At 41.0% G+C, this 25228-nt stretch overlaps 1 protein-coding gene across 1 annotated transcript in view; it reads right to left on the reverse strand.

Moving 5' to 3' along the window:
- Positions 1-15242: 15242 nt before the first annotated feature.
- Positions 15243-25228, reverse strand: part of LOC308299989 (uncharacterized protein) — a gene marked incomplete at both ends in the record, with an annotated part of 35945 nt that continues 25959 nt past the window's right edge. The window contains one exon of the mRNA XM_080743755.1: positions 15243-15423. Within this exon, the coding sequence (XP_080599881.1) occupies positions 15243-15423 (181 nt within the window). The remainder of the gene's footprint in view (positions 15424-25228) is intronic.

A 25228-nucleotide genomic window follows, 5' to 3' on the forward strand; every position in this document is an offset into this window, starting at 1 on the left:
GGCGGAGGAGGTATGGCTGCAGGCGTGAAGTCACCTCCCTCAGCCTTGCAGCGCCATACACTCTTGGAGATTGTTAACAGATATCCATGCCTGTACATTCAAACGCACACATCCACAGTCCACACATGCTTAAACTTAGTGCTGTAATAGTTGTGTGTCTAATATGGAATTAACATCAATCTAAAAGACCCCCAGCTGAGGGTTATAATGTACAAATATCGCATCTTCCCTGTGCATTTTTGCTTTTCTTCCTCAAAGCTTAAACTTCCTGAAAGAGTCAAGGCCCGATAAAAAAAAAAAAAAGAAAAACACTGTTTTAATGACATCATAAACTCATCCCCTCCACATTTACCATACACCCAACACTGTGGGTGTGGCCAACTTCAGATGGGTCACCACTCACCACCCACCTGACAACCAGGCATACCTAATGAACTGGTGGGTGTGGCCACATAAAAACATAATTTTAACACTTTATGTAAAAAAAAAGTGTTACCATGTTAATACCTGATGATCATGTTTTAGGGGGGAGAAAAAATCATGGAACCCCATCTTTAAACTAGACATCTGTTGTGGAGCTCATGATGGGCATAACTTCTGGGTTGGCCTACATACAATAAATACATCAACTCTGTAGCACTCTATGGAGAATCTGTTTTGAAAAAACAAAACTGATGCACACAAATTAATTAATAAGTTAAATAAAATATGGAAATATAAATCCATAACCAAAATAAGACAGAGACGAGCAGAAGGACTATATCTTAAATTGTTGTATTTGTAGAGAGTCAGACAAGGAAGACAAACAGCAAGCATACCTTGGGCAGCTTGGTAACATTCTCTCTCTTCTCCAAGATGGAACTTACATACAGTATATATAAAGAATACAGTACATGACAAGTACGATCTGTGGGACTCATTGATTCGTTCCCAGATCATAACAAGAAGACAGACACGTTGAGTGTTGGTTATTTTCCACTAGTGACATACAGTATAACCAAAACCAAAACTTGGTCTCCTATACTAGTTCAGATAAGAGTTCATAATATAACCTTATATGGTCATATGAGCCTCATACACCAATCATACAATTATGTATCATAATTCATATCTATCACACATATTCGACACAATGCACACATTCATACCAATTGCCCTTGTAGATCTGCTTAGTTTAGTTTATTTGATCAACTCACAGTAGCAAGCATACCAAGTCATCCACAAAAGCATAATCACTGTTTAATAAGGTGATCAAAAGGAATAGGCTGAAGCTAAAAAAAAAGCTTACCAGTAAGACTCCCTAATCTGGAGATAAGCGACCGTCAGGTCGCAGCGCGATTTTAGGGCAAAATGTGTAGGAGCAGTGTCCAAAAATGTCTTTGAAAAAATTGGCCAGATGGTGGCGCTATATGGGACAGATCTATGTTGATGACATGAGTGTAGACATACTGTGTACCGATTTGCATGATTTTAGGGCATAATCTGTAGGAGCAGTGTCCAAAAATGTGTTAAAAAATGGGCCTGATGGTGGCGCTATATGTGGCAGATTCATGTTGACGGCTCTCTCGGCGCACTTTTAACATTAATGTTAAAAGTGTTCAAATGTAACATATAAAGAGAATGTTAATAAAAATAAACTGTAATTACAAGCCCCAAATACATCAGCATAATAACAAATCAAAGAGTGCCTGTCCTGCATGTTTAGGATACAGTAATATGTTAAAGGGGTGTACAGGTTCACCATATAAAGAAGAAAATGCAAATAAAGGAACATGTGCGTCAAACCCATATACATAAACAGTAGCAAATCAAAAATGCCTATCCTACATATTCATGGTTTAAGATACAGTAATGTTACGGTATACAAGTTTACCTTCTAAAGAGAATGAAAATGAAATAAAACATAAATGAAAACCCCAATATATCAGCAGTAGCAGATTAAAGCATTTTTTTTACCATTTGAGGGATCTAAAATCCCTATGAAGCTATTGCCATTAACACCTATTTAAAGGTCCATGAAACACAAAATCACTTTTTCTATAAATATATATTATATCAATGAGTCACTTGTGATAGGGAGCAGTGATATGGTTCAATTTGCCAATAGGCTTGGGGATTCAGAGCTTTCTGCTGTCTCTGTAGCTATTTCTGTGTACTTCCAGTTTCTAGGTCAAAAAGAAATATTTCGCGCCACTCATTAAATATTAGCTATCACTGTTCTGTGGTGTAACGTGACGTATGCATATCTAATTAATATTAACGTTTGTTTTACAGAGTCGTATCACGGGGGCGTGGTTTCACTGTATGCTTGTTTCAGCCAGAGAGAAGAGCAGGCTCTCTCAACAGACAGTTACACTGTGTGGTGTCTGTGTTATTTTCCGTGTAGTGTAGCCTGTGTGTGTGTGTGTGTGTTTGCGTGAGTGTCGTGACAGTGCACGCACACACACAACGTCCACACACGGAAAATAGCAGATCTACAAGCTCACAAAGCGTCGCGAAAGCGACGCGGTGTGAGCTTGTATATCGGCTATGTAGCCTAGCTAATAGCCGTAGAGCCGAAACCAACGTGTTTACATGAGAAGCTATTGCTGCTACGGCTGTTAGCTAGGCTACATAGCAGATATACAAGCTCGCGACGCGTTGTGAGCTTGTAGATCTGCTAGTTTTCGTTTGTGGACGTTGTGTGTGTGCGCGCACTGTCACGACACACACACACACACACACACACACAGTCACACACACACAACACAGCAAATAGCTATAGCGATAGCCTAGCTTCCATTCTTCACTGGTTCAGCTGGAGAAAGTTTGTCCATGGATTAAAGCTCAGACAGCTTGTTTGTAAAATACCTGCACATTTTAATTAGTTATATAACATGGAGTTGCCGAATCTTTATACTTTTTACTCCTCCAATGTCTGGTTTTAAAAAATGTTTCCGAAATGGAAAAGCAACAACTGCCCACTGCTGACAGCTTCGGTCTGTCTCTCTCTGATAGAAGACGCATTACTCCGCCCCCTCCCCCCACAACGGCAGATAACCACGCCTACATTTCAGATTTCTTTTCATGTTCTGAAATCCCATAAAACAAATTAGAGGCGGGGTTTCTTATCCCTTTAAAGGAAAATTCCAGAATAAAACATATTAATCCTTAATCAGCCTTTTATCACGTCTGTACATACCTGGTATGATGGATTTTTATCATAGTCCTTCCAGTTTTTACTTCTCCTGGACTCCTCAGATCTCTCTCCCACAGCCAAAACGGCAGTCAATTGAGGTCCTCCAAAAGCGCTAATTTTCACCGCTGCAAAGTTACTTTTTTCTTCATAAATCTGCTATTTATAGTTCCAAGAGAGCCAGTAATCCACTGTTTTATCGCGGGTTGAGGGAAATGGCCGTTGTTGACATGATCCCAATAGTACTCACAGAAGAAGAATGAAGTCTCGCGTCTCGCGTGATTACCGCGTTTCCTTTAGCTTTTTCTTTAGCGCAAAAGAAAGCTTTCTCCTGGAGTTATTACAGCCAGTATGTACACAACAAGGCATCGTGGTATATATATAAAAAATAAGAAAGCAGAAGAATATAATCTAGTTAGTCTATTGATCGCTAGAATCTAGTAATATGACTGAGAAGGATTCATAACAAAGCATTTTAACGGACTTCCTGTAGTCATAAGGTAATTCTATTACCTTTATTTATTTAATTTTTTCCTCAATACATTTCTTCGATTTTATTTATTATTTATTTATGGAATTACTTATAAAATAACTTTGACGTGTATTATTATTTGTAAACAATGTAGGCTACAATATAATCACAAAATAATCGTATTTTCCTCAAGACATTCTGCAATGCCTCACCAAATAAACTTTAGGTAAAAATTACCTCATGACCCCAGAAACGTGTCTTTCATGAGGTACTTTTTACCTAACGTTTATTTGGTGAGGCATTGCAGAATGTCTTGAGGAAAATACGATTATTTTGTGATTATATTGTAGCCTACATTGTTTACAAATAATAATACACGTCAAAGTTATTTTATAAGTAATTCCATAAATAAATAATAAATAAAATCGAAGAAATGTATTGAGGAAAAAATAAAATAAAGGTAATAGAATTACCTTATGACTACAGGAAGTCCGTTAAAATGCTTTGTTATGAATCCTTCTCAGTCATATTACTAGATTCTAGCGATCAATAGACTAACTAGATTATATTCTTCTGCTTTCTTATTTTTTATATATATACCACGATGCCTTGTTGTGTACATACTGGCTGTAATAACTCCAGGAGAAAGCTTTCTTTTGCGCTAAAGAAAAAGCTAAAGGAAACGCGGTAATCACGCGAGACGCGAGACTTCATTCTTCTTCTGTGAGTACTATTGGGATCATGTCAACAACGGCCATTTCCCTCAACCCGCGATAAAACAGTGGATTACTGGCTCTCTTGGAACTATAAATAGCAGATTTATGAAGAAAAAAGTAACTTTGCAGCGGTGAAAATTAGCGCTTTTGGAGGACCTCAATTGACCGCCGTTTTGGCTGTGGGAGAGAGATCTGAGGAGTCCAGGAGAAGAAAAAACTGGAAGGACTATGATAAAAATCCATCATACCAGGTATGTACAGACGTGATAAAAGGCTGATTAAGGATTAATATGTTTTATTCTGGAATTTTCCTTTAATAAGCATATGTGATTTGACTTTTATACTGCTATAGAGTATTATCTATGTTGTCACTAAAATATAAAATGTAAAAATATAAATGAAAATAAAACTCAAATAGACAAAAATAAAAAGAAGACGTTTTTCTGTATTTAGCCAGGATATTGGATTTGAGTATTTTTTTTTTAATTGTAAAATAATATTACTGTGTTTAATCTCATCTGTCAAACTGTTCCAAATCTTTACTCCACAAACTGAAATGCACATACTCTTTCGAGTGGTCTGAGCACGTGCTTGTTTAAAATGTATTTCCAGAATGTTCGCAGGAAGTAGTTTATTACTTGCCTTAAATATTAGTTGAGCAGTTTTTAAATCAACTAAGTCAGCAAGCTTCAATGTACAAGACCTCAAAAATAGATTATTGGTATGCTCATAAAACCCTACCTTGTGTACTATTCTTATTCTCTCTTTTGTATTATGGATAATGGATGAAGGTTACTACTGTATGTATTTCCTCACACCTCCAAACAGTAGGACAGATATTCCCTGGTTAATAAACCAGACTCTATCACACACTTCGTTTTGGGAAGAGAGTCTGGAATTTCGGGGAGAGATAATTTTTCTGGGGGGCGGGCTAAAGCCTATTGACGTGATGTTAGGGGCGGTTAAAAAAAATGTCAAGGTGACTTGCTCTTAATTGCTCCCTTTGAACTTCAAAAGGGTTGAAAACCGCAGTCATTGATTGAGCCATACAAGGGTCAATAGCTCGTTAGTGTTCTCTCTAATCAATGAAACATCAAAGACAACTAACTCTTTGATGTCTGTAATGAGAGTGGAGGGGGGATGTGTTTGTATACACACAGACTCGCCTGTTTGGCTGAATGGTTTTGAACCAGGCCACCACCCACCACATGCCCCAAGCCTACAGCTCTGATTGGCTAACACTCTCATCGGGCTAGGGGAAAAAGCTTAGTTAACGTGGAGGGCCAGACTTCACTACATCACCACTACCACCAGGGGGTGGTGTTGAGTGCAGTCTGGTTTTAAAAAGGCAAGGACAGATTATGGTAGTATAAGCGTACAAGGTAGGTGAAGGTAAGCAGAGATGTATCATTTTTAACATCCCTTGTTACCTAGGACGGTGCACCCCAACACTCCTTGCCACTTTAGCATGCACATAGGCCAAGTTTATATGGGATTACCTTGCCTTTGCGAATGTACTTTTTCCCCTTCTTTTTGACTATACTTGTACTGTTCTTAATTTTTGAATAAATAAAATATTCAATAAATCAAGCCAAATCCTCAAATGAACTCAAATAAACCTTTAAGGGTCTGTGTGGTTCTGTTTGTATTCTGTGTGAAACATTCTTTCACTGCCTTCTGGTAATAATGTATAATAACGTTAAAGTTAATGTTAATCAAATGTGATGTAAGGTAATGTTTTGGTTAAAATTACAATAATGTTGTGAAAAAGGTTAAAGCTCTATGTTGAGCCACGCCATTACACTGAATTGAGTACAAAGGACCCCAATGGAAACAAGCCATAGTCTTTCATGGATTTAAAATCATCTTAGCAGACCTTATATTGAACTGTAATTTCCTGTACCTTTTTTGCAAAATACTTGTAGAAGCCATTCCACTGCCTTTGTTAGATTATAGTTATCATTTTCATTATCATAAATTGTGATTATTTTGTATATTTGGCATTATTAGTTGTATTAGTTCTGATACTGGTTAATTATGATGGGTCAATGACAATTCGGACTCGAGACCTGACTCAAGACAAGTCATTGACCCGAGTACTTAAATACAAGCGTGGATACGCTGGTGTGCCTTCAGGGAACCTGACTGAGTGAAACTCTTGTTACATGTTTTACAGTGGAAAGGTTTTTCTCCAGTGTGGACACGCTGGTGTCTCTTCAGGTCACCAGACACACTGAAACTCTTGTCACAATGTTTACAGTGGAAAGGTTTTTCTCCAGTGTGGACACGCTTATGTCTCTTCAGTTCATAATGATGAATGAAACTTTTGTCGCAATGATCACAGTGGAATGTTTTTTCTCCAGTGTGGACCTTCTGGTGTCTCTTCAATTCATATGAACCGCTATAACTCTTGTTACAGAGTTTACACTGGAAAGGTTTTTCACCAGTGTGGACATCTCCACTTGTCTTCCCCCAATCTTCACTTTCTTCAGTGACTTCAGTGTCACATTCAAGCTCAACTTCAATTTCAGAACAATGTGAAGAGATGTCTTCATCAACAGGCTTCTCTGGTCTGTGAAGTAGCTCCTCCTGTTCCTCTTTAATCTGTTGGGGCTCTGGTTCCTCCTGTTCCTCTTTAATGTGTAGAGGCTCTGGTTCCTCCTGTTCCTCTTTAATGTGTGGAGGCTCTGGTTCCTCCTGTTCCTCTTTAATCTGTTGGGGCTCTGGTTCCTCCTGTTCCTCTTTAATGTGTGTAGGCTCTGGTTCCTCCTGTTCCTCTTTAATCTGTTGGGGCTCTGGTTCCTCCTGTTCCTCTTTAATGTGTGGAGGCTCTGGTTCCTCCGGTTCTTCTTTAATCTTTTGGGGCTCTGGTTCCTCCTGGAGCAGACTGGGGCTCCTCTTCTGTTCAGGAGAAACCTCCTCTTTACACACAACCATGTGCAGGATGTCTAGGAGCAGAAAAAGAACATGATAGTCAACAGGGCTTTTCCAGATCAGTTTTTACCCGTGGGCAGGCCAGAGCTTCAAAGTGGAACGTATAAGAAACAATTTATACTCCATCTTCCACCTGAAGATGACTCACTGAAACTTCATCTTGAAAGAACAAACTACCTTACATTTTGCCAGCTCAATTACGACCTGTTAGAGCATCCCTTACCCCTTGGTTATGGTTGGGAACTTGTGAATGGGAAGTGCCGTCCAGTGTGTCACACCCTTCCCCCCTTGCCCCAGCAGCTCCTAACTTATGTGACTCTTCAGATGACAGTAGTACTGATGATGAGTGGAGTCAGTGTGGAGAATCAACAGATTCTGATTTTTTCGAGTTGTTATTCACCTTCATAAGTGACAAATCCACTGAGAAACGGACCTTTGTTCTCCATGGTCACGGATTTATCGGAAATGACCCAACTATGCATGCTTAAGAATAAACTAAAGGTTATGGAAAATAAAACTTCCGGAAGGGCTTCATTTTCAAGATGGCGTGACTAGTGTCACGCTAACTCTTGTCACAATGTTTACAGTGGAATGTTTTTTATATAATGGTTGTTTTTAATTAATCTATCATGGTTAAAATGGAGTTTGAAGTTACAATGGGTGTGTATGGGGAGAAGCCCTGGAGGAGTAGGGCCTGGTAACATTTACATAAAATATCTAAATATTGAATCAAGCAAATTTAAAACTGTTCAGGGTGTTCATAAAAGCCTGATTAGTAGGGGTGGGTCGGTATCGACATTTTGTTATCGCGGTTACCGTCTTCCCATTTACCGCCGGTATTGCAGTAATTACCTCACCCCCGAATCTATCAATTAAGGTTCGGCGATAAGCCAAAATATTCCAATCATCTGCGACGTGTTGGAAAAAGTAGAAGCCAGTTTCATTTTCGGTTTAAGTCCTCGCGGCTCGTGCTCTGTCGGTATGAATAAAAAATGAACTGCCACAAGGTATGTATAAACATACTTGTGTCGTGTGGATAATGGAGAAAGTTTAACGCTGCTGCCTGCTACGAGACTGCTGCTCCAGTCAGTGTCCAGTGGGGATTTCTCTGTCTCCGTGTTACGGCAAAACCTAGGGTCTAGCGTTAGTTTCATTTTCGATGAAAAGGAAACTGAGCTTCCACACATGTGGTACGCGGCCCAGAGCAGAGCGGCATGGAGAGCATGCGGTCCTTGCTTCTCCCCCGTTTTAAAACTCGCTCGTTCTCAATAAAAAAAAATGCCTCTTTATTGTCTTTTTTGACCGCGGTAAGGACCATGACACCGCGGTAGGCCGCGGTACGGCGGTTATCGTCCCCAACCCTACTGATTAGACGATAAAATTACCAAAAGCTTTTTTGAAAGTGTAATATCCCTAAGTGATATCTTTCCATATATTGACTCACTGGGCAAATTAGACAGACCACTTTACTGATTAGCCAAATTAAATGCACAATGCCAGCATGCCTTGGAAGTATTTTTCACATCGGATAGAAAGACTAAAGCCTTCTATACTTAGTGATCCAACCCTCTATTAATGAGCTATCGTGAGGGACCGTACCTATGTTTCCCAGGCTCTATGTTCCCCATTTACCACCTAAACCTACCTTAAAGGGATATTACACTTTCAAAGTCATTTTATCGTCTAATCAGGCTTTTATGAACACCCTGAACAGTTTTTAATTTGCTTGATTCAATATTTAGATATTTGATGTAAATGTTACCAGGCCCGACATGCCCAGGCCCTCTCCACATACACACCCATTGTAACTTCAAACTCCATTTTAACCATGATAGATTCATTAAAAACACCCGTTGTTTTTTCTGTTGACTCATACTACCCTCCTAATACGTGAGCAGGCCGTGTTTTTTCGATAACTTTTTTCATTAATTTTTAATAATTATTTGGGAAAATGAAAAATATTTAATACAAAAATGGATTATTAAAAATAAATGAAAAAAGTTATCGAAAAAACACGGCCTGCTCACGTATTAGGAGGGTAGTTTGAGTCACCAGAAAAAATAATATTTGTTTTTAATGAATTTATCACGGTTAAAATGGAGTTTGAAGTTACAATGGGTGTGTATGTGGAGAGGGCCTGGGCGTGTCGGGCCTGGTAACATTTACATCAAATATCTAAATATTGAATCAAGCAAATTAAAACTGTTCAGGGTGTTCATAAAAGCCTGATTAGACGATAAAATGACTTTGAAAGTGTAATATCCCTTTAACCCTAACCCTAACCTCAGTAAAACTATGCCTAACCCTAACCCTAAACTTAACCCTAACCTCAATAAAACTAACGCTGGTGAATGCCAACCTGGTGCATTTTAACCTGTGGGGAACATAGAACCTGGGGAACATAGAACCTGGGGAACATAGGGTGGACCCCGCTGAGAAAAGGGTTAACAAACATTGTTCTCACATGTCCCATTTCTAGATGGCCTGCTTCCTACCAAGCTGTTACGCCCGCTGGGCTTATGTAATTGGGTATATTATTAGTAGTAGTCCTATGAGTACTCTGAGTCTGACATGTGTTTCCTTTTGGTTCTAGATCAGTCGGGGGAGGTTGTCATGGAGACGTGGAGATCTGGCCTGGGAGGGGCCCCTGCCTGGTTGGTGATCCACCCACGGATCCTGGCAACGCCCACCGACACTGATTGCCTGATTGAGAGCAGCACTATAAAAGCTTCAGTGTTTGCTTGGGCTCTGTAGAGGAAGCATTGGTGCTACTGCACACAGGGATGGTTACCCTGTCTTCCTCTCCCCGCTGACTCTTTTGTATTGTGTTTAGTTAATTCCCCTTCGGAAAGGGATCCGTTTGCTTTGACTTGAGTTATGCTTCTGTTCTCTGGTAATGGCCTATCGTGTGTGGTATCTTTAGTTTTGCCTTTATGTCTAAACCCTAACATGTAAGGATATAATATTGACTATCTAATGTCCTTAATATTTATTACTGTTAATACTGTGAAACATCATTGAGAACTTTGACCTTTGCTGCAAATGGCAGGACCATTATTATTTTAATAGGACTATTTGTAAATAAACATTGTGGTCTTTTGATACATTGATATCCTTCGTTACGGGCTATTCCCCTAGATCTGTCATGGTTCGTAACAAATGGGATCTCGTCCGGTGCCATATTTTATGGCTGTGCTCGGGAATATAATTTTCAGTATTGATGGGGGCTCGCGCCAATAGGTAGTATAGGCTTTTTTTTATAAGCATTTTTCATTTGTTTGTGTTGAGTCAGCGGTGTTTTGTGAGGTGAGTGTTTTTTGTGTGCCACGCCCTTTTTTTTGCCCATTGTGTGTAAGTCTGCTCTGTGTCGAAAGCGGTCGTTGTGCACATCAGAGGTTTTATTTTTGTGACGCCGGTCGGGAAGGTGTAAAGTCCCATTGACATTTTGTACATCTTTTTCAAATTTGAGATTAGAGATGTGTTACGGCACTTCTCATTTTGTGGTTTGGGGACCTGAGATGGTTCTATGACCTGTTTTGCTTTTTGCCCCTGTTTTTCTCTCCATTGTAGGCCACCCTGTGTTCCAGTCTCTTAGATTACTCCTGGTTAACAAGGTTGCTGGGACTGGCGCAGGTGTGGCGTGGTAACATGGAGGAAAAGTAGGTATTAGCTAGTGGTATTTTGTAGACGGGTGCGTTTTGCTAATGTGACTATTTTTGTGACATTCGGTGTGGCGTTATGTTCTAAACCTATTTTGGAAGTGGTGACATGGGGTGAGCACATTCAGAGTTATTGTAAGCTTGAGATGGTGGGAGACATCTTTACATTGTATTTGAAGTAATGGGAGTGGGCTGGTTTCTTGCCAGTAGTCATGAGAGTCATGTCTGTGAGAGTCCGTTGCAGTACGCCAGTCGGAGCAGTGCCAAACTTCAGACGTCCGAGGTCGACGCCAGTGAGAGGACCAGTGCTGTGCGGCTGCAGGAGGGAGAAGGCCTGAGCATCAACCACCCAGTCCATGACTGATCCAGTGGGATTGGCAGTCCAGGCAGTGTGATGAGAAAGTAAGTTCTCTTTCTAAGCTTACTCTTTAAACTCTAGCTTTACAGTAATGGTTACGTAGGTTCTAATGTATTACAAGGTGTTGGGTACGTAGAACAGTTTGTCAGTATGTGTTGAGAAGTGTCTCAGCAGATGCCCTTTCATAGGGTTAGTCATGTGTATTGTTTCTTTTTGTTAAGCTCCTTTATGGAGAGTTTCTTGGGGGAGAATTTTTACCATGAAAAACAACATTCATTTACATGAATAGATTCTCAACTATGACCCAAGTTTTAACCAGGTATTGCAGGCTTTCATGGACAGATGTGCTTCTGTTTGATGACAACAGCAGTCTACTTTTGAGTACCGGTAGGTCAACTTTCTTTTGCCCCCGCACTCCGACTCTTCTGGTGCAAAATCCTCTTAAACTAATAACATTCATATAGGTGATGGGTTGCACTCAATAATAAGAGTGCATTACATTTTACAATGTAAAGCTGCAAAACATTTACAATGTAAAGTGATATGATGCAGTTTTTCTTTTACATTGCATTTGCACATAAGAGGATGTGCTTTTGGATATACATTGAAGCAATAAGCAACAAGAGGCGAGTGGTTACCTGGTATTTTACATCGGCTGAGAGGCGTAGGGAGACATGAGGCGCAGCCGAGTGTCTCCAACCCTCTCAGCCGGTGTAAATAGAGATAACCACAAGCCTCGCGTGGCTCATTGCTTTTCTAAAACGGTTGCAATATGGCAACATGAAAAATCATAGACATGTACCAATTAAAACGGTTCTATCACTAATAATTCACTATAAGGTCTGCTCTGCAAGAAAGTAGTCCCCCAGCACAAGAAAGTAGTTCCCGGCCAGGCTGCAGAAACAACACACCTGTTACTTGCAATTAAGTTTTCTAGTCTAGCTTCACAACACAGTAGAAAGAAATAACACACCTGGGTTTGATATAAACTGATTAGAGGTGTGGGTTATTAAAGCAATAAGCCACAAGAGGCGAGTGGTTACCGGGGGAGTATACACCGGCTGAGAGGCGTTGGGAAACACGAGGCGCAGCCGAGTGTTTCCGACCCTCTCAGCCGGTGTATACTCCCCCGGTAACCACAAGCCTCGCGTGGCTTATTGCTTTTCTAAAACGGTCACAATAATTGCAACATGAAAATCATAGCATTGCATTATTTAAAGAAAAAAGTACACTTCTCCGCCACCAGGAAGAGACATTTCCTTGCGTTTACCAGTCACATCCGGGAATGGAACTTACGGAAGGCAGTGTGTGTTTACAAAGTCACGTCATTCTTTTTGCCAAAAAAATAGGGAAACAACACTTGTGTTAGTTCAGTCTCATGTTAAGAACCATATTCGATCCATACACATGTATGGATAGCAACCTAAGCTAAACAGCCGAGCAACCTAAGCTAAACAGCCGAGTGGTGCCTGGAGAATAGAGGGCGCTTGTTGCCTTTACAAGCCCCGCCCGGAGCCATTCAGTCACTGTCCTATGCATGTGAGCGGTGCTTAGAAGCACCCGCACGGCAGGATTTGAGAGGAAATCAAACGCTCGCTTCTCTAGTTCAGCCTCACGGCACAGTGTAAAGAAATAACGCACCTGGCTTTGATATAAACTGATTCAAGGTGTGGGTTATAGTCTCAGGTATACCATGGCAACCAGCCAATCAAAATCAAGGAATGGAACTAGCCGTTTTAGAAAGTCTCATATACCACAGCAATTAAAGAGAAAGCAGCCAATCAGAATCAAGGAATGGAACTAGCCGTTTTAGAAAAAGCAATAAGGCAATGAATGTTAAAAATATAACAATTGTAATTAGTATTAATTCTATAGCCCTTTTTTCTACCAATTAATTCCTCCGCACAAACGTTTGTGTTTCCACTGCTGTTGTATTTTACTCCTCCCACCCAAAACTCCCTGCTGACAGGAGCCACCCCAGCTCGTAGGAATATGTGCAGTGATATCACTCTCCTCACCCGGCTTCCAAACATGGGCCAGTTGTGTTCATATGAACCGAGCATCCATACGAACACAATTGGCCCATTTTCGGGGAAAGCCGGATGCACCACGGTGGATTCGAATCCACTACCTCCTGGGCTGCAGGTACTATACCACTGTGCCACCCGAGTGCCCTAAAAGATTAATGTTCAGAGATATTGAAATGATGGATGGATTTAGATATTGTCATGATTATCGTATAGATAAGATATTGTGACAGCCCTTGAGCCCTACAACAGCACTAAAAATGAGAAAGTGAGCACATGGAACTTACTGAGGTGCTGGTGGTCTTCAGGTTCCTCCTGTTTAATAGATATGTCCCTGGCTGAGTCTGGAGAGTTCATCTTCACCTGCATTCTGGACTCCACAGACTGGTCTGAAATGAAGGAACCAGACTCGCTGAAACTCTTGTCGCAATGTTCAGAGTGGAAAGGTTTTTCTCCAGTGTGGACAAGCTGGTGTCTCTTCAGGTCAGATGGGTTACTGAATCTCTTGTCACAATGTTTACACTGGAAAGGTTTTTCTCCAGTGTGGACAAACTGGTGTGTCTTCAGGGAACGTGACTGATTGAAACTCTTGTTACAATGTTTACACTTGAAAGGTTTTTCTCCAGTGTGGACAAACTGGTGTGCCTTCAGGTTTGTTAACCCAGTGAAACTCTTGTTACAATGTTTACACTTGAAAGGTTTTTCTCCAGTGTGGACAAACTGGTGTGCCTTCAGGTTTGCTGACGCAGAGAAACTCTTGTTACAATGTTTACAATTGAAAGGTTTTTCTCCAGTGTGGACACGCTGGTGTTTCTTCAGGTCTGTTGACCAATTGAAACTCTTGCTACAATGTTTACACTTGAAAGGTTTTTCTCCAGTATGGACATACTGGTGTGTCTTCAGGTTTGCTGACGAAGAGAAACTCTTGTTACAACTTTTACACTGGAAAGGTTTTTCTCCAGTGTGGACACGTTGGTGTTTCTTCAGGTATTTTGACGAAGAGAAACTCTTGTTACAATGTTTACAATTGAAAGGTTTTTCTCCAGTGTGGACACGTTGATGTGCCTTCAGGGAACTTGAATGAGTGAAACTCTTGTTACAATGTTTACACTGGAAAGGTTTTTCTCCAGTGTGGACACGTTGATGTGTCTTCAGGGAACCTGACTCAGTGAAACTCTTGTTACAATGTTTACACTGGAAAGGTTTTTCTCCAGTGTGGACACGTTGATGTGTCTTCAGGGAACCTGACTCAGTGAAACTCTTGTTACAATGTTTACACTTGAAAGGTTTTTCTCCAGTGTGGACACGTTGGTGTTTCTTCAGGTATTTTGACGAAGAGAAACTCTTGTTACAATGTTTACACTGGAAAGGTTTTTCTCCAGTGTGGACACGTTGGTGTTCCTTCAGGGAACTTGAATGAGTGAAACTCTTGTTACAATGTTTACACTGGAAAGGTTTTTCTCCAGTGTGGACACGTTGATGTGTCTTCAGGGAACCTGACTCAGTGAAACTCTTGTTACAATGTTTACACTGGAAAGGTTTTTCTCCAGTGTGGACACGTTGATGTGTCTTCAGGTTTGCTGACAAAGAGAAACTCTTGTTACAATGTTTACAATTGAAAGGTTTTTCTCCAGTGTGGACACGTTGGTGTGTCTTCAGGTTTGTTGACAAAGAGAAACTCTTGTTACAATGTTTACACTGGAAAGGTTTTTCTCCAGTGTGGACACGTTGATGTGCCTTCAGGGAACTTGACTGAGTGAAACTCTCATTACAATGTTTACACTGGAAAGGTTTTTCTCCAGTGTGGACACGTTGGTGTATCTTCAGCTCACATGGCCAACGGAATGTCTTGTCACAGTGTTCACAGTGATTCTCTCCATTTGGTTGATGATTCATGATGTCTATGTAAGTCTTGAGTTCTTCAGGTTGCTTATATCGATGATGACCAGAGGATCTTGGGCCATCAGTGTCTCCTCGTTTCTGGCTGGTTGTTGAGCTGGTGGTTTTCTCACAGGCTGCTGGGTTGATGTGTCCATTCCTCTGCATTTGGCAGTAGAGGTTGTTGTGTTTATGGAGGAAGACCTGAGATGTGAGGGTGTATGGACTCTCAGAACAGGAGAAGGTCTGAGAAGGCTGGGACGTCACTCCTAAGAGAGAGAGAGACAGAGAGGGAGGGGAGGGGAGGGGGAGGTTAAAATGGTGTGTACATAGAGATTGAAAAGATTCCATCATCAAAAACGTCACTTATTTAGGAGCCATACAGCTTCCCTGTTGATATTTCTCAGCACAAAAAGAAAGGAAACTTGACTTTGGTCAATTATATCTCCCCTATAATAATACCAAATTGTATTGTGTTTTATGTAATTCTTATCGTTGATTTGTCACCTTTACAACACGGTACAGCTTGTAAGCATCGGTCATTCTAGACATGAGCTGCACAGCAAAACGTATAGTGCCAAAATATCGATATGAAGACCCCGTGACAACTTTGATCTGGTCGAAAACATCCCCGAGATGCGCTATGCTAACGCTTCCTCCTCCAATGAAAGTGAACGGAAAATTTGGTATAGAGAAGGGATAGTGACCAGAAGCACTTCCGGTTCATGTGCAGAGAAGAATGATTCAATTGGTTAGACGGGTGGTGAGACAGAGAAGGGGTGGCGATCGTTTTTTTTTTCTTTTTTTTTTTTCGATCATTATCACTCATTTCATTTTTAATGACCTAGTCGGGTAAATTCCGTTTTGGTTCACCGTCTGACCAACACATGAGTAGTGTTGTTATGTGTGGCTTGCTAGTGCTACTTGCTAACCAAAGAAACAGGCAGAATAGAAGCACTACAAACTAGTAATCAAACACAACATAACATGCCTGCTACTGGTGTTCTACGATCGCATTTTACCGCAATTTACCACATTTTACCGCGACACGATGCGCGGTACGGTACGGCGACGGTGCTGGTTTACTTGGAAACGCACATGAGTTCTGGGAAATCCGCACCCATGCTGATCACAAGACGCTGATTCACGACGATGATTCGCCGTACGGATTTTCGAACGAGGAAGGCCTCTTCAATGAGAGCAATTCTAGACCCCTGAATCGCCCAAAAAATGTTTTAAAGGGGTGTGACTAGGGATTCAGGGTCTGGAACTAGGCTATCCACGTAGCTGAGAAACTGTTAACATTAACAAAGTGTAAAAATGGCCAATATGTGTTTTTTCCCCTTTTAAAAAAAAAATATATGTTTATTTATTTATTTATTTTTGTTTTTTCACACAACACAATACAATACACTTACATCCATTCACTCACTTCCACACACAGCCTACCCCCTGCAAATGCCCATTTAGAGTCATCTTGTTTACAAAATGAAATACCAGAAAATAAAATAAAAACAATTCAGATGACATTGTTAACATCATTTTCTTTTTTTTTATTATTATTATTTATTTTCGTTTTCTATTTACCATTGTGAATATGCACACTATTTCAGGTCTCCACAGCACCCATATACACCTCCCAAAGCTGTTCAAAATCACTCTGTCTACCCCCAATTATATAAGTCAGTCTCTCCAGCCCAATAGAGCCCACATCCTCAGCGTGGGGGCATCAACCCTTTTCCAGCATAGTGCCACCACCCTTCTAGCTTGGAGAAGACCAAAATCTACGATTTGTGTTAATTTTGCTGGCTGTATGAAGTTCTTCGGATAGATTCCAAGCACTTAGTGGAACTGTGATTCCAAAGATTCCCGACAGACATTTCATGACTTCATTCCAAATAAAATGCATCTTAGAACACTCCCACATACAATGAAATAAAGTACCTTTCTCAGTTGAACACTTAGTACAGACATCTGTGATATTTGTGGACATATGATGTAATTTGACAGGAGTTATGTACATTCTCATTAACCATTTATATTGAAGTAATTCAAGCCTTGTGTTAATTGTCTGCTTTTGTGCTTTTACACTAGCCTAGTTCCAGACCCTGAATCGCTAGCCACACCCCTTTAAAAATTTATTTTGGCGATTCAGGGGTCTAGCATTGCTCTCATTGAAGAGGCCTTCCTCGTTCGAAAATCCGTACGGCGAATCAGCATCGTGAATCAGCGTCTTGTGATCAGTGTGGGTGGGGGTTTCCCAGAACTCATGTGCCGCCGCCACCAGCGCCGTACCGTACCGCACATCGCGTCGCGGTAAAATGCGGTAAATCGCGATCGTATCGATCTCGCTAACACCAGTAGCAGGGATGTTATGTTGTGTTTGATTACTAGTTCGTAGTGCTCCTATTCTGCCTGTTTCTTTGGTTAGCAAGTAGCACTAGCAAGCAACATGCTATATACACATCACACATCACGTTGTCACATTTTTTTGACATAAAGCTTCTTAACTGTAAATATTTAAAAAGAATGTCCATTAGGAATTTGATATCTCCGACATAAGTGTTCAAATGAGGACATTTGGACCTCATAGAGGTCCATTATTTTCTGTATACCATTAATATGCCACAGCTTAAAACCTCCATCGTTTCTGGCCGGAATAAACTGTTCATTACCCCATATAGGAGAAAATTGAGATAGTATAGGCATATCTTTCATGTGTTTATGAGCTGCAAACCAGACTGAGATTGTATTTTTTAGGAAAGGATTTGTTTGTAAAAAAAAAATTATTATTGTTTTAACATCTGACGAATATATATATATATATATATATATATATATATATATATATACGACGCGTCGATTCGCAAATAATGCGTCGATTAACATCCCTAGTTTGTAGGTGACCTTTCAGACCTATTTTGAAAGAGTCTAGGGATTTTCTCTCATTTAAGGCCTACGGTAGGGCGTTCTACATGTTGGTGGTATAGCAGACTGCAGGAGAACGAATTAGAGCCTTTTTAAAGAGTTAAATCTGGGCTGAACATGATTTGTGGAGCTGCCTTTGGTCTGGTGAAAAGAAAGCTATGAATATTTGCGTCATGTAACGATGTGAGCTAAAAAGAAAATCTGTGGTATAAACACCTTTGAAAAAAAGTGAAGGAGGAGAGAGACAGTGAAACAACTTACTGAGCTCTGGCTGGTGTTCAGGTTCCTACTTGTTTCACCTGCAGTCTGGACTCCACAGACTCTGGAATGAAACTAATAGAATAGAATACCACAGTTTATCATCAGGATTTGTTAAGAAGAATAACACTTAAACTCAACTTCAACAATAACAATATTTTTTTCTTCTTTTTTCATTTCAATGTGTGTTGCACGTGTGTCTTTAATATTAACTGATTTAAAATCGCCCTGAAAAAACACTTGTAACTGGTAAAAAATAAACCTAGCCCAGTTTTACCTTCCCACTGACCGTTCTTTGTAATTATCTACAGCTATATTTTTTGCACTGTTGTCTTATTTTTTATTTTTTCCTGACGATATACTGCATAGTACTGCGTTCTATACGTCATTCAATGCTATGTGAGATACTTATGGTTTCCTGTGCAAATAGGCCTATGCCAAGTGCTTTCTAGGATCTCCTTTTAGTTGACCTTGTACCAGTGAACTGTACCGTCATGAAGCTGTACGTTTTCCTATGCAAACTTCTAATAAAGTCTTAAATCAATCAATTAAGGGGAAAATGAATACATAATTCTATGTTCCTTAGCTTAGCATTAGCCCGCACAAACAAACTTTAAACTTTCATGGATTTCTCCTGTTTTCACAACGAGACAGCCTGGTCTAGGGTGACCAGACGTCCCGGTTTACCTGGGACAGTCCCGTTTTCAAGCTGCGTGTCCCGATGTCCCGACAAATTTCTCTAAAACACTAATATGTCCCGGTATAGAGAAACGAAGCCATGTCGTCATTTGTGCGTAATGACGCCCTCTAGGGGGTTCATGCTGGTATTGTTTTGTATTCAAATCGCCATTGGGAAATTTGCGATTGCCGCATATAAGGACTGTGTTAAAAAAATAAACACACCATGGGCGCGTTTCTGTCAGCGGGGGGGTTCTGCATAGTTTATGATATTCATTCATATCTGATATAGCCTGTTGTCAGAGAAAATGTAATCAACGCTGTCCTAAATGTTGGAAACTACAGAGAGACACTCGTGTCTGGGACAGACTGTCGCTGAGAGCATGTCCGCGCACATGGTGTGTTTATATTTTTAACACAGTTCTTATATGCGGTGATCGCAAATTCCTCAATGGCGATTTGAATACAAAACAATACCAGCATGAACCCCGTAGAGGGCGACATTTCACGCCATTTCACGGAAGTGACATCACACTTCGCTGCTGAATTCAACATTCACTACAAAATTGTCTGGGTTTTCGCCAGAATTAAAATAATAGTAGCTGTTTTCAGTGGTTGCATAGACATTTATCATGTTCTTTTCTAGCCGCAAATTGCAACACTAGATTTTTTTATAATCGGATGAATCTAGGGTTGCAATACCTCCCATAGGCAACCAATGCATCAAAACAGTTTTTTGCTATCTGATTGTATTAAACAACGTCAAACTCACCAATATTGAGTCTCTATGGAAAGCTTGGAATTTACTCTTTCTATCTGCAAAGTGTTTGTTTCAGAAAAATCCACCATAGACATGTTATGAGCCAGTTTCTATCAAGAAATTTGGTTCAGGTGATTATTTTTTCTAAGTCCTGGTGTTTGGAAGCGCTTGTGGGAAATCGCTCAACGGTCCTGTGACCACCTGGTTCTAAATGTCACATAATGCAGGAGGCAGTGGGACGTTGCGTTATAGAAGACGAGCGCTTCCGAAGTTCAACACTTAGAAAATAAACCATGTCTGCTCGGATTTCTTGACAGAAAATTAATCATAACATGTTTACGGTGTATTTTTCTGAAACAAACACTTTGCAGATAGAAAGAGGATTATGCAAGCTTTCCATACAGCCGAAATATTGGTGAGTTTGACGTTGTTTAATACAATCAGATAGCAAAAAACTGTTTTGATGCATTGGTTGCCTATGGGATTGGGAGGTATTGCAACCCTAGATTCATCCGATTATAAAAAAATCGAGAGTTGCAATTTGCGGCTAGTTCTTTTCATGAAAACATGCTCACCTAACCAATCAGAAAACATGAACAAATTCATTGCGTGTCTGAACTCAACACTGAGCCTGTTTGTCAATCACTCACTGCCTGTTTTGATTGATTGAAGAATGTATTAGAAGTTTGCAATAGAAAAAAGTACAGTTTCATGACAGTACAAATCACTGGTACAAGGTCAACTAAAAGGAGATCCTAGAAAGCCGAGGCTTATTTCCACAGGAACCACACTTTAATATCTCATACAGTAGTGCTTTGGGGGCCGGACGCGACCGGACGCCGTGTGGCCGGAAATATTTCCCCACATGCACGCGCACGGACGGCACCGAACGGTGCATGAGCGTGTAAACGCGTGCATACCCCCCCGCGAGAGCCGCGACAACCCCCCACCCCGAGAATCCGCGATAACTAGGCTACAAGCAATACTTTAATCAGTGGCTACTACTATGCATAACAGGTTTCTAGTGGTGAATGTGTGAGCGTCCTCAAGCCTCTATTCATATGGATATATAGCCTACTTTAACACCTAGGTTTCCAGCAGTGACTGCATGTGCATGTGTCGATGTGTGTTTGTCCTCATAACATGGCTCCATATTACTGTGGTATTTAGTGTTTGAGATTCGTTCAAGGCAAACTTTGTTTCTCTATCCTACTGCAGCGCTGTATTTTCTAAATGAATTAAAATAAAGTAGAACATAGAATCTTAAGTAACAATGCAAATGTTATTAAGACTAGAAAACTATTGTTTTCCCACCATTAGATCTGCTGACATCCTTTCTATCTAAATAGCCTCTAGAGGCGCGTGCACGCGCGTGCACGTGACGTCAATAAATGACCGTCCGCCCGGAAAAAAAAATCCCAAAGCACCACTGATCTCATATAACATTGAAGGACAGACGGATAGAACATAGTACTTTATCTAGGATAATATCAGTTTCAAAAGCATAACATCAAATACAAAGGCACCTGCGGTGCGTGTGTGCGCGTGCACGAACGTTAGAGAAAGGGCACGCACGTGCGCAGTAACGTGCGCATTGCTTTTAGGGTCCCGGTTTTAGGCAACAGTGTTTCGCGTCCCGGTTTGAGTGGCTGAAAATATGGTCACCCTAGTCTGGTCATGTTTTGATACACGCAGCTCTTAGCTTAGCATTAGCCCGCACAAACAAACTTAAAACTTTCATGGATTTCTCCCGTTTTCACAACGAGAAATCCTGTCACTCTTTACTGTCCGACACAAGTTACACAAAGGCTTGTGGCACCGCAAACGTATAACACAGACCTTATTACTGTATCGTCATGTTTTGATACACGCTGTTCGTTCACCCTGCTGTTTTCGCCTATGTGAAGTGAGCTGCCTTAGCGGGTTGTGTGAAACTGGCGAATATAAGCTGGCGAATATAAGGATATCTCTTCAGAATAAGAGTACCCCTCAGCCAATTGAAAAATGTTGAAAAACGATTAATTTACCCAGGATATGCACATTCAAAACAAAGATTAAGCATTTAAACATACATACACAATGATAATTATATTTTTGGGTGAAATAAAAAAGTTTTAATAACATAAAAAAATATATAAATGGAGAAATGCTGTTCAATAGAGTGCATAGCCTTTACAAATTGGACACTGGACAGGAGACAACTCTTCGTGTCGGCACTTTGGACCACTCTCCGCTAAGCGGGAGAGGCGGCATTGCAACTACTGCAGGCCGTCCAGTGCAGCCAGGCGCTCAAAAAGGCCTCAAAAGACGCCATTTTCAGACTCTAGTGGGCGCTGGAGAGCAGGCGGCTCTTCGTGTCGGCACTTTGGACCCATGCACGCGTTCAGGGAGACCTCCTCTGTCACACCACACTCTCCGCTAAGCGGGAGAGGCGGCATTGCAACTACTGCAGGCCGTCCAGTGCAGCCAGGCGCTCAAAAAGGCCTCAAAAGACGCCATTTTCAGACTCTAGTGGGCGCTGGAGAGCAGGCGGCTCTTCGTGTCGGCACTTTGGACCCATGCACGCGTTCAGAGAGACCTCCTCTACCACACCACACTCTCCGCTAAGCGGGAGAGGCGGCATTGCAACTACTGCAGGCCGTCCAGTGCAGCCAGGCGCTCAAAAAGGCCTCAAAAGACGCCATTTTCAGACTCTAGTGGGCGCTGGAGAGCAGGCGGCTCTTCGTGTCGGCACTTTGGACCCATGCACGCGTTCAGAGAGACCTCCTCTACCACACCACACTCTCCGCTAAGCGGGAGAGGCGGCATTGCAACTACTGCAGGCCGTCCAGTGCAGCCAGGCGCTCAAAAAGGCCTCAAAAGACGCCATTTTCAGACTCTAGTGGGCGCTGGAGAGCAGGCGGCTCTTCGTGTCGGCACTTTGGACCCATGCACGCGTTCAGGGAGATCTCCTCTGTCACACCACACTCTCCGCTAAGTGGGAAAGGCGGCATTGCTACTGCTACAGGCCGTCCAGTGCAGCCAGGCACTCAAAAAGGCCTCAAAAGGCGCCATTTTCAGCGTTAGCTGCAAAAAGACTTCCGGTGCCGATCTCTTCAGAATAAGAGTAACCCACTAGAGTCCAATTTTCGGACTCTAGTGGGCGCTGGACGGGAGGCGGCTCTTTTGCGTCGGCACTTTGAACACACGCACGCGTTCAGGGAGACCTCCTCTTGTGGGTGTGGTCGCACTAGAAAGCCAACAGCACTTTATTTTACACCTCTCCCGCTTAGCGGAGAGTGCACTCTCAAAAGTGCCGACATGAAGATTTGTCTTTGACTCTGTACTTGGTCTCCTTTTTTTTACACCTATTTGCCAAAAATAGCCAATCTATAAGCTTGTAGATCTGCTATTTTTCTCCTCAGAAAAGAGAAAAGGGATGAGAGGGTTGTTCATTTATTCTAAAAGAATGGTCCTATCACACATAGATTTGGTGCCTTCCCCTGTAGTAATTCTGAGGACCGTCTAGGGGTCCTGGACCCCCTGTTGAAGACCCTTGGTGTACATGCACACAAGGTGTATTTTCATTACTTACATTAATATAGCCTATAGTAGACTACCATATATTACATCTGCCCAATCTAAATAAACAGATAAAGTAAAACTGATAATTAAAGGAGGACTTCACCACTTTTCAACCTGTCTTCATATAATAGGTCCTCACTAATGTCCATAATAAAATAGCAAAAAAAAGAAATCTACTCAGTCTGGGTCTCATAGGAGAGCTGTCTAATCCTTCCACCGGTGACATCATCGTTTGATAGATTTTTTTTTAAACAATATTTTTGAAAAAAAGATATTTAGATTTTTATTATCACGAGAACAATGGCTTCCACTTTAACATTGCAACTTTTCAGGAATAGAAAACATGCATTTTTTATTAGCTTGTATTTCCCATTGATGATGTCACCGGTGGAAGGATTTGACCCACCCACAGCTAGCTCTCCTATGGACCCAAACTGAGTAGATTTTTTTTTAAATATATTTTATCATGAACATTGGTGAGGAGCTATTATATGAAGATAGGTTGAAACGTGGTGAAGTCCTCCTTTAAGTAACTTGACCTAATTATGTGTAGCCTACTTGTATCAACAACCAATTGATAGGTCTTCTATGGATTACAATAGAAAGAATGGAATTAACATGTTAAGTGGCCTTTAATAGCTCGCATACCACGAATTTCAATCTGAAAGAACCTGGAAAATGTGCTAGGACAATTAGAAGTAGGCCTACACTAGTATAGAGACATACATCATACACGTATTTTTAAATACATGTGTGTATTTAACAAAAAACAAACAAAAACAAAAAAACATTGTTTAGCGCTCTTTTATTTTGAAGGCTGGAGCCTGGCTTATTGCAATTATTCTCCCAGGCCGGAAACGCTATTGCAGCTCACTTCACGGAGCTCTGTTTTCGGTGTTTCAATAGAGTGTTTCAATCCGGACGAGAGAGAAGGACGGAAACGGTCCTCGTCCTTCCCTCTATCTTGTCCGAGTCGAAAGTTGAAACGTAGGCCAGGCCTACACTAAAGCTGGCCACACATTACCAGACGACTACACAAACGCACCGTAAATACAGCTTGAAAAGGAGGGAAATGGGACCAGATTATAGCCTATATAGCTACCCGTACTTATAGACTATAAAGAATATCTAGATTCTATTGTATAGCAACCCTTACTAATTAATGTCGTTTTCAATAACACAACACAGTCATGCTGACTCCTACTGTAGGCTACATGCACCCTTCATTTAGCTGTAGGCCTATTAATCACACAGGGAGGTTCCCAGTGAGCTCTAGACCCCATCTAGCCGTCTGGTTTCTGGTTAGACCTCATTTCAACTGGGTGAAATGAGGTCGGAACATAGACCAAATCTAGCCCATCGCAATGAATGCATTATTCTACACTAGTCGATGAAATAAAAACATTTAATATAGACACCTGACTTTCAAAAAAAGGACTAAAATGATTTTAAGAGCCAATGATCAATATATGGTCTAGTTAGTTTTAGCCGCGATTTATACAATTATAGTTAAGTGTGCCTGCCATGCAATGCAATAGCAAAACACTTATTGTAATCCGCCATCAAACATATAATTTTCCAAATGTCTGAGTGTGTGTCTGTCTGTCTGTCTGTGTCAGCGTTTCTCCTCAGTGGCTGGAGCAGTTGATCTGAAATCGCATCACCATTAGCATATGAACACACCTGACATAACTGTGAAGCCTGTTTGTCTCTTTCACAAATCATGTGCTGTATATTAGCATTTTTATGGTGTATCTACCATCTATTCTGCATCTAGCATGAGGCTTATCTATTCTGCATCTAGCATGAGGCAACATGTTT

Source organism: Nannobrachium achirus (genome assembly GCF_963921795.1).
Source record: "Nannobrachium achirus genome assembly, chromosome: 15".
Classification (NCBI taxonomy): Eukaryota; Metazoa; Chordata; class Actinopteri; order Myctophiformes; family Myctophidae; genus Nannobrachium; species Nannobrachium achirus.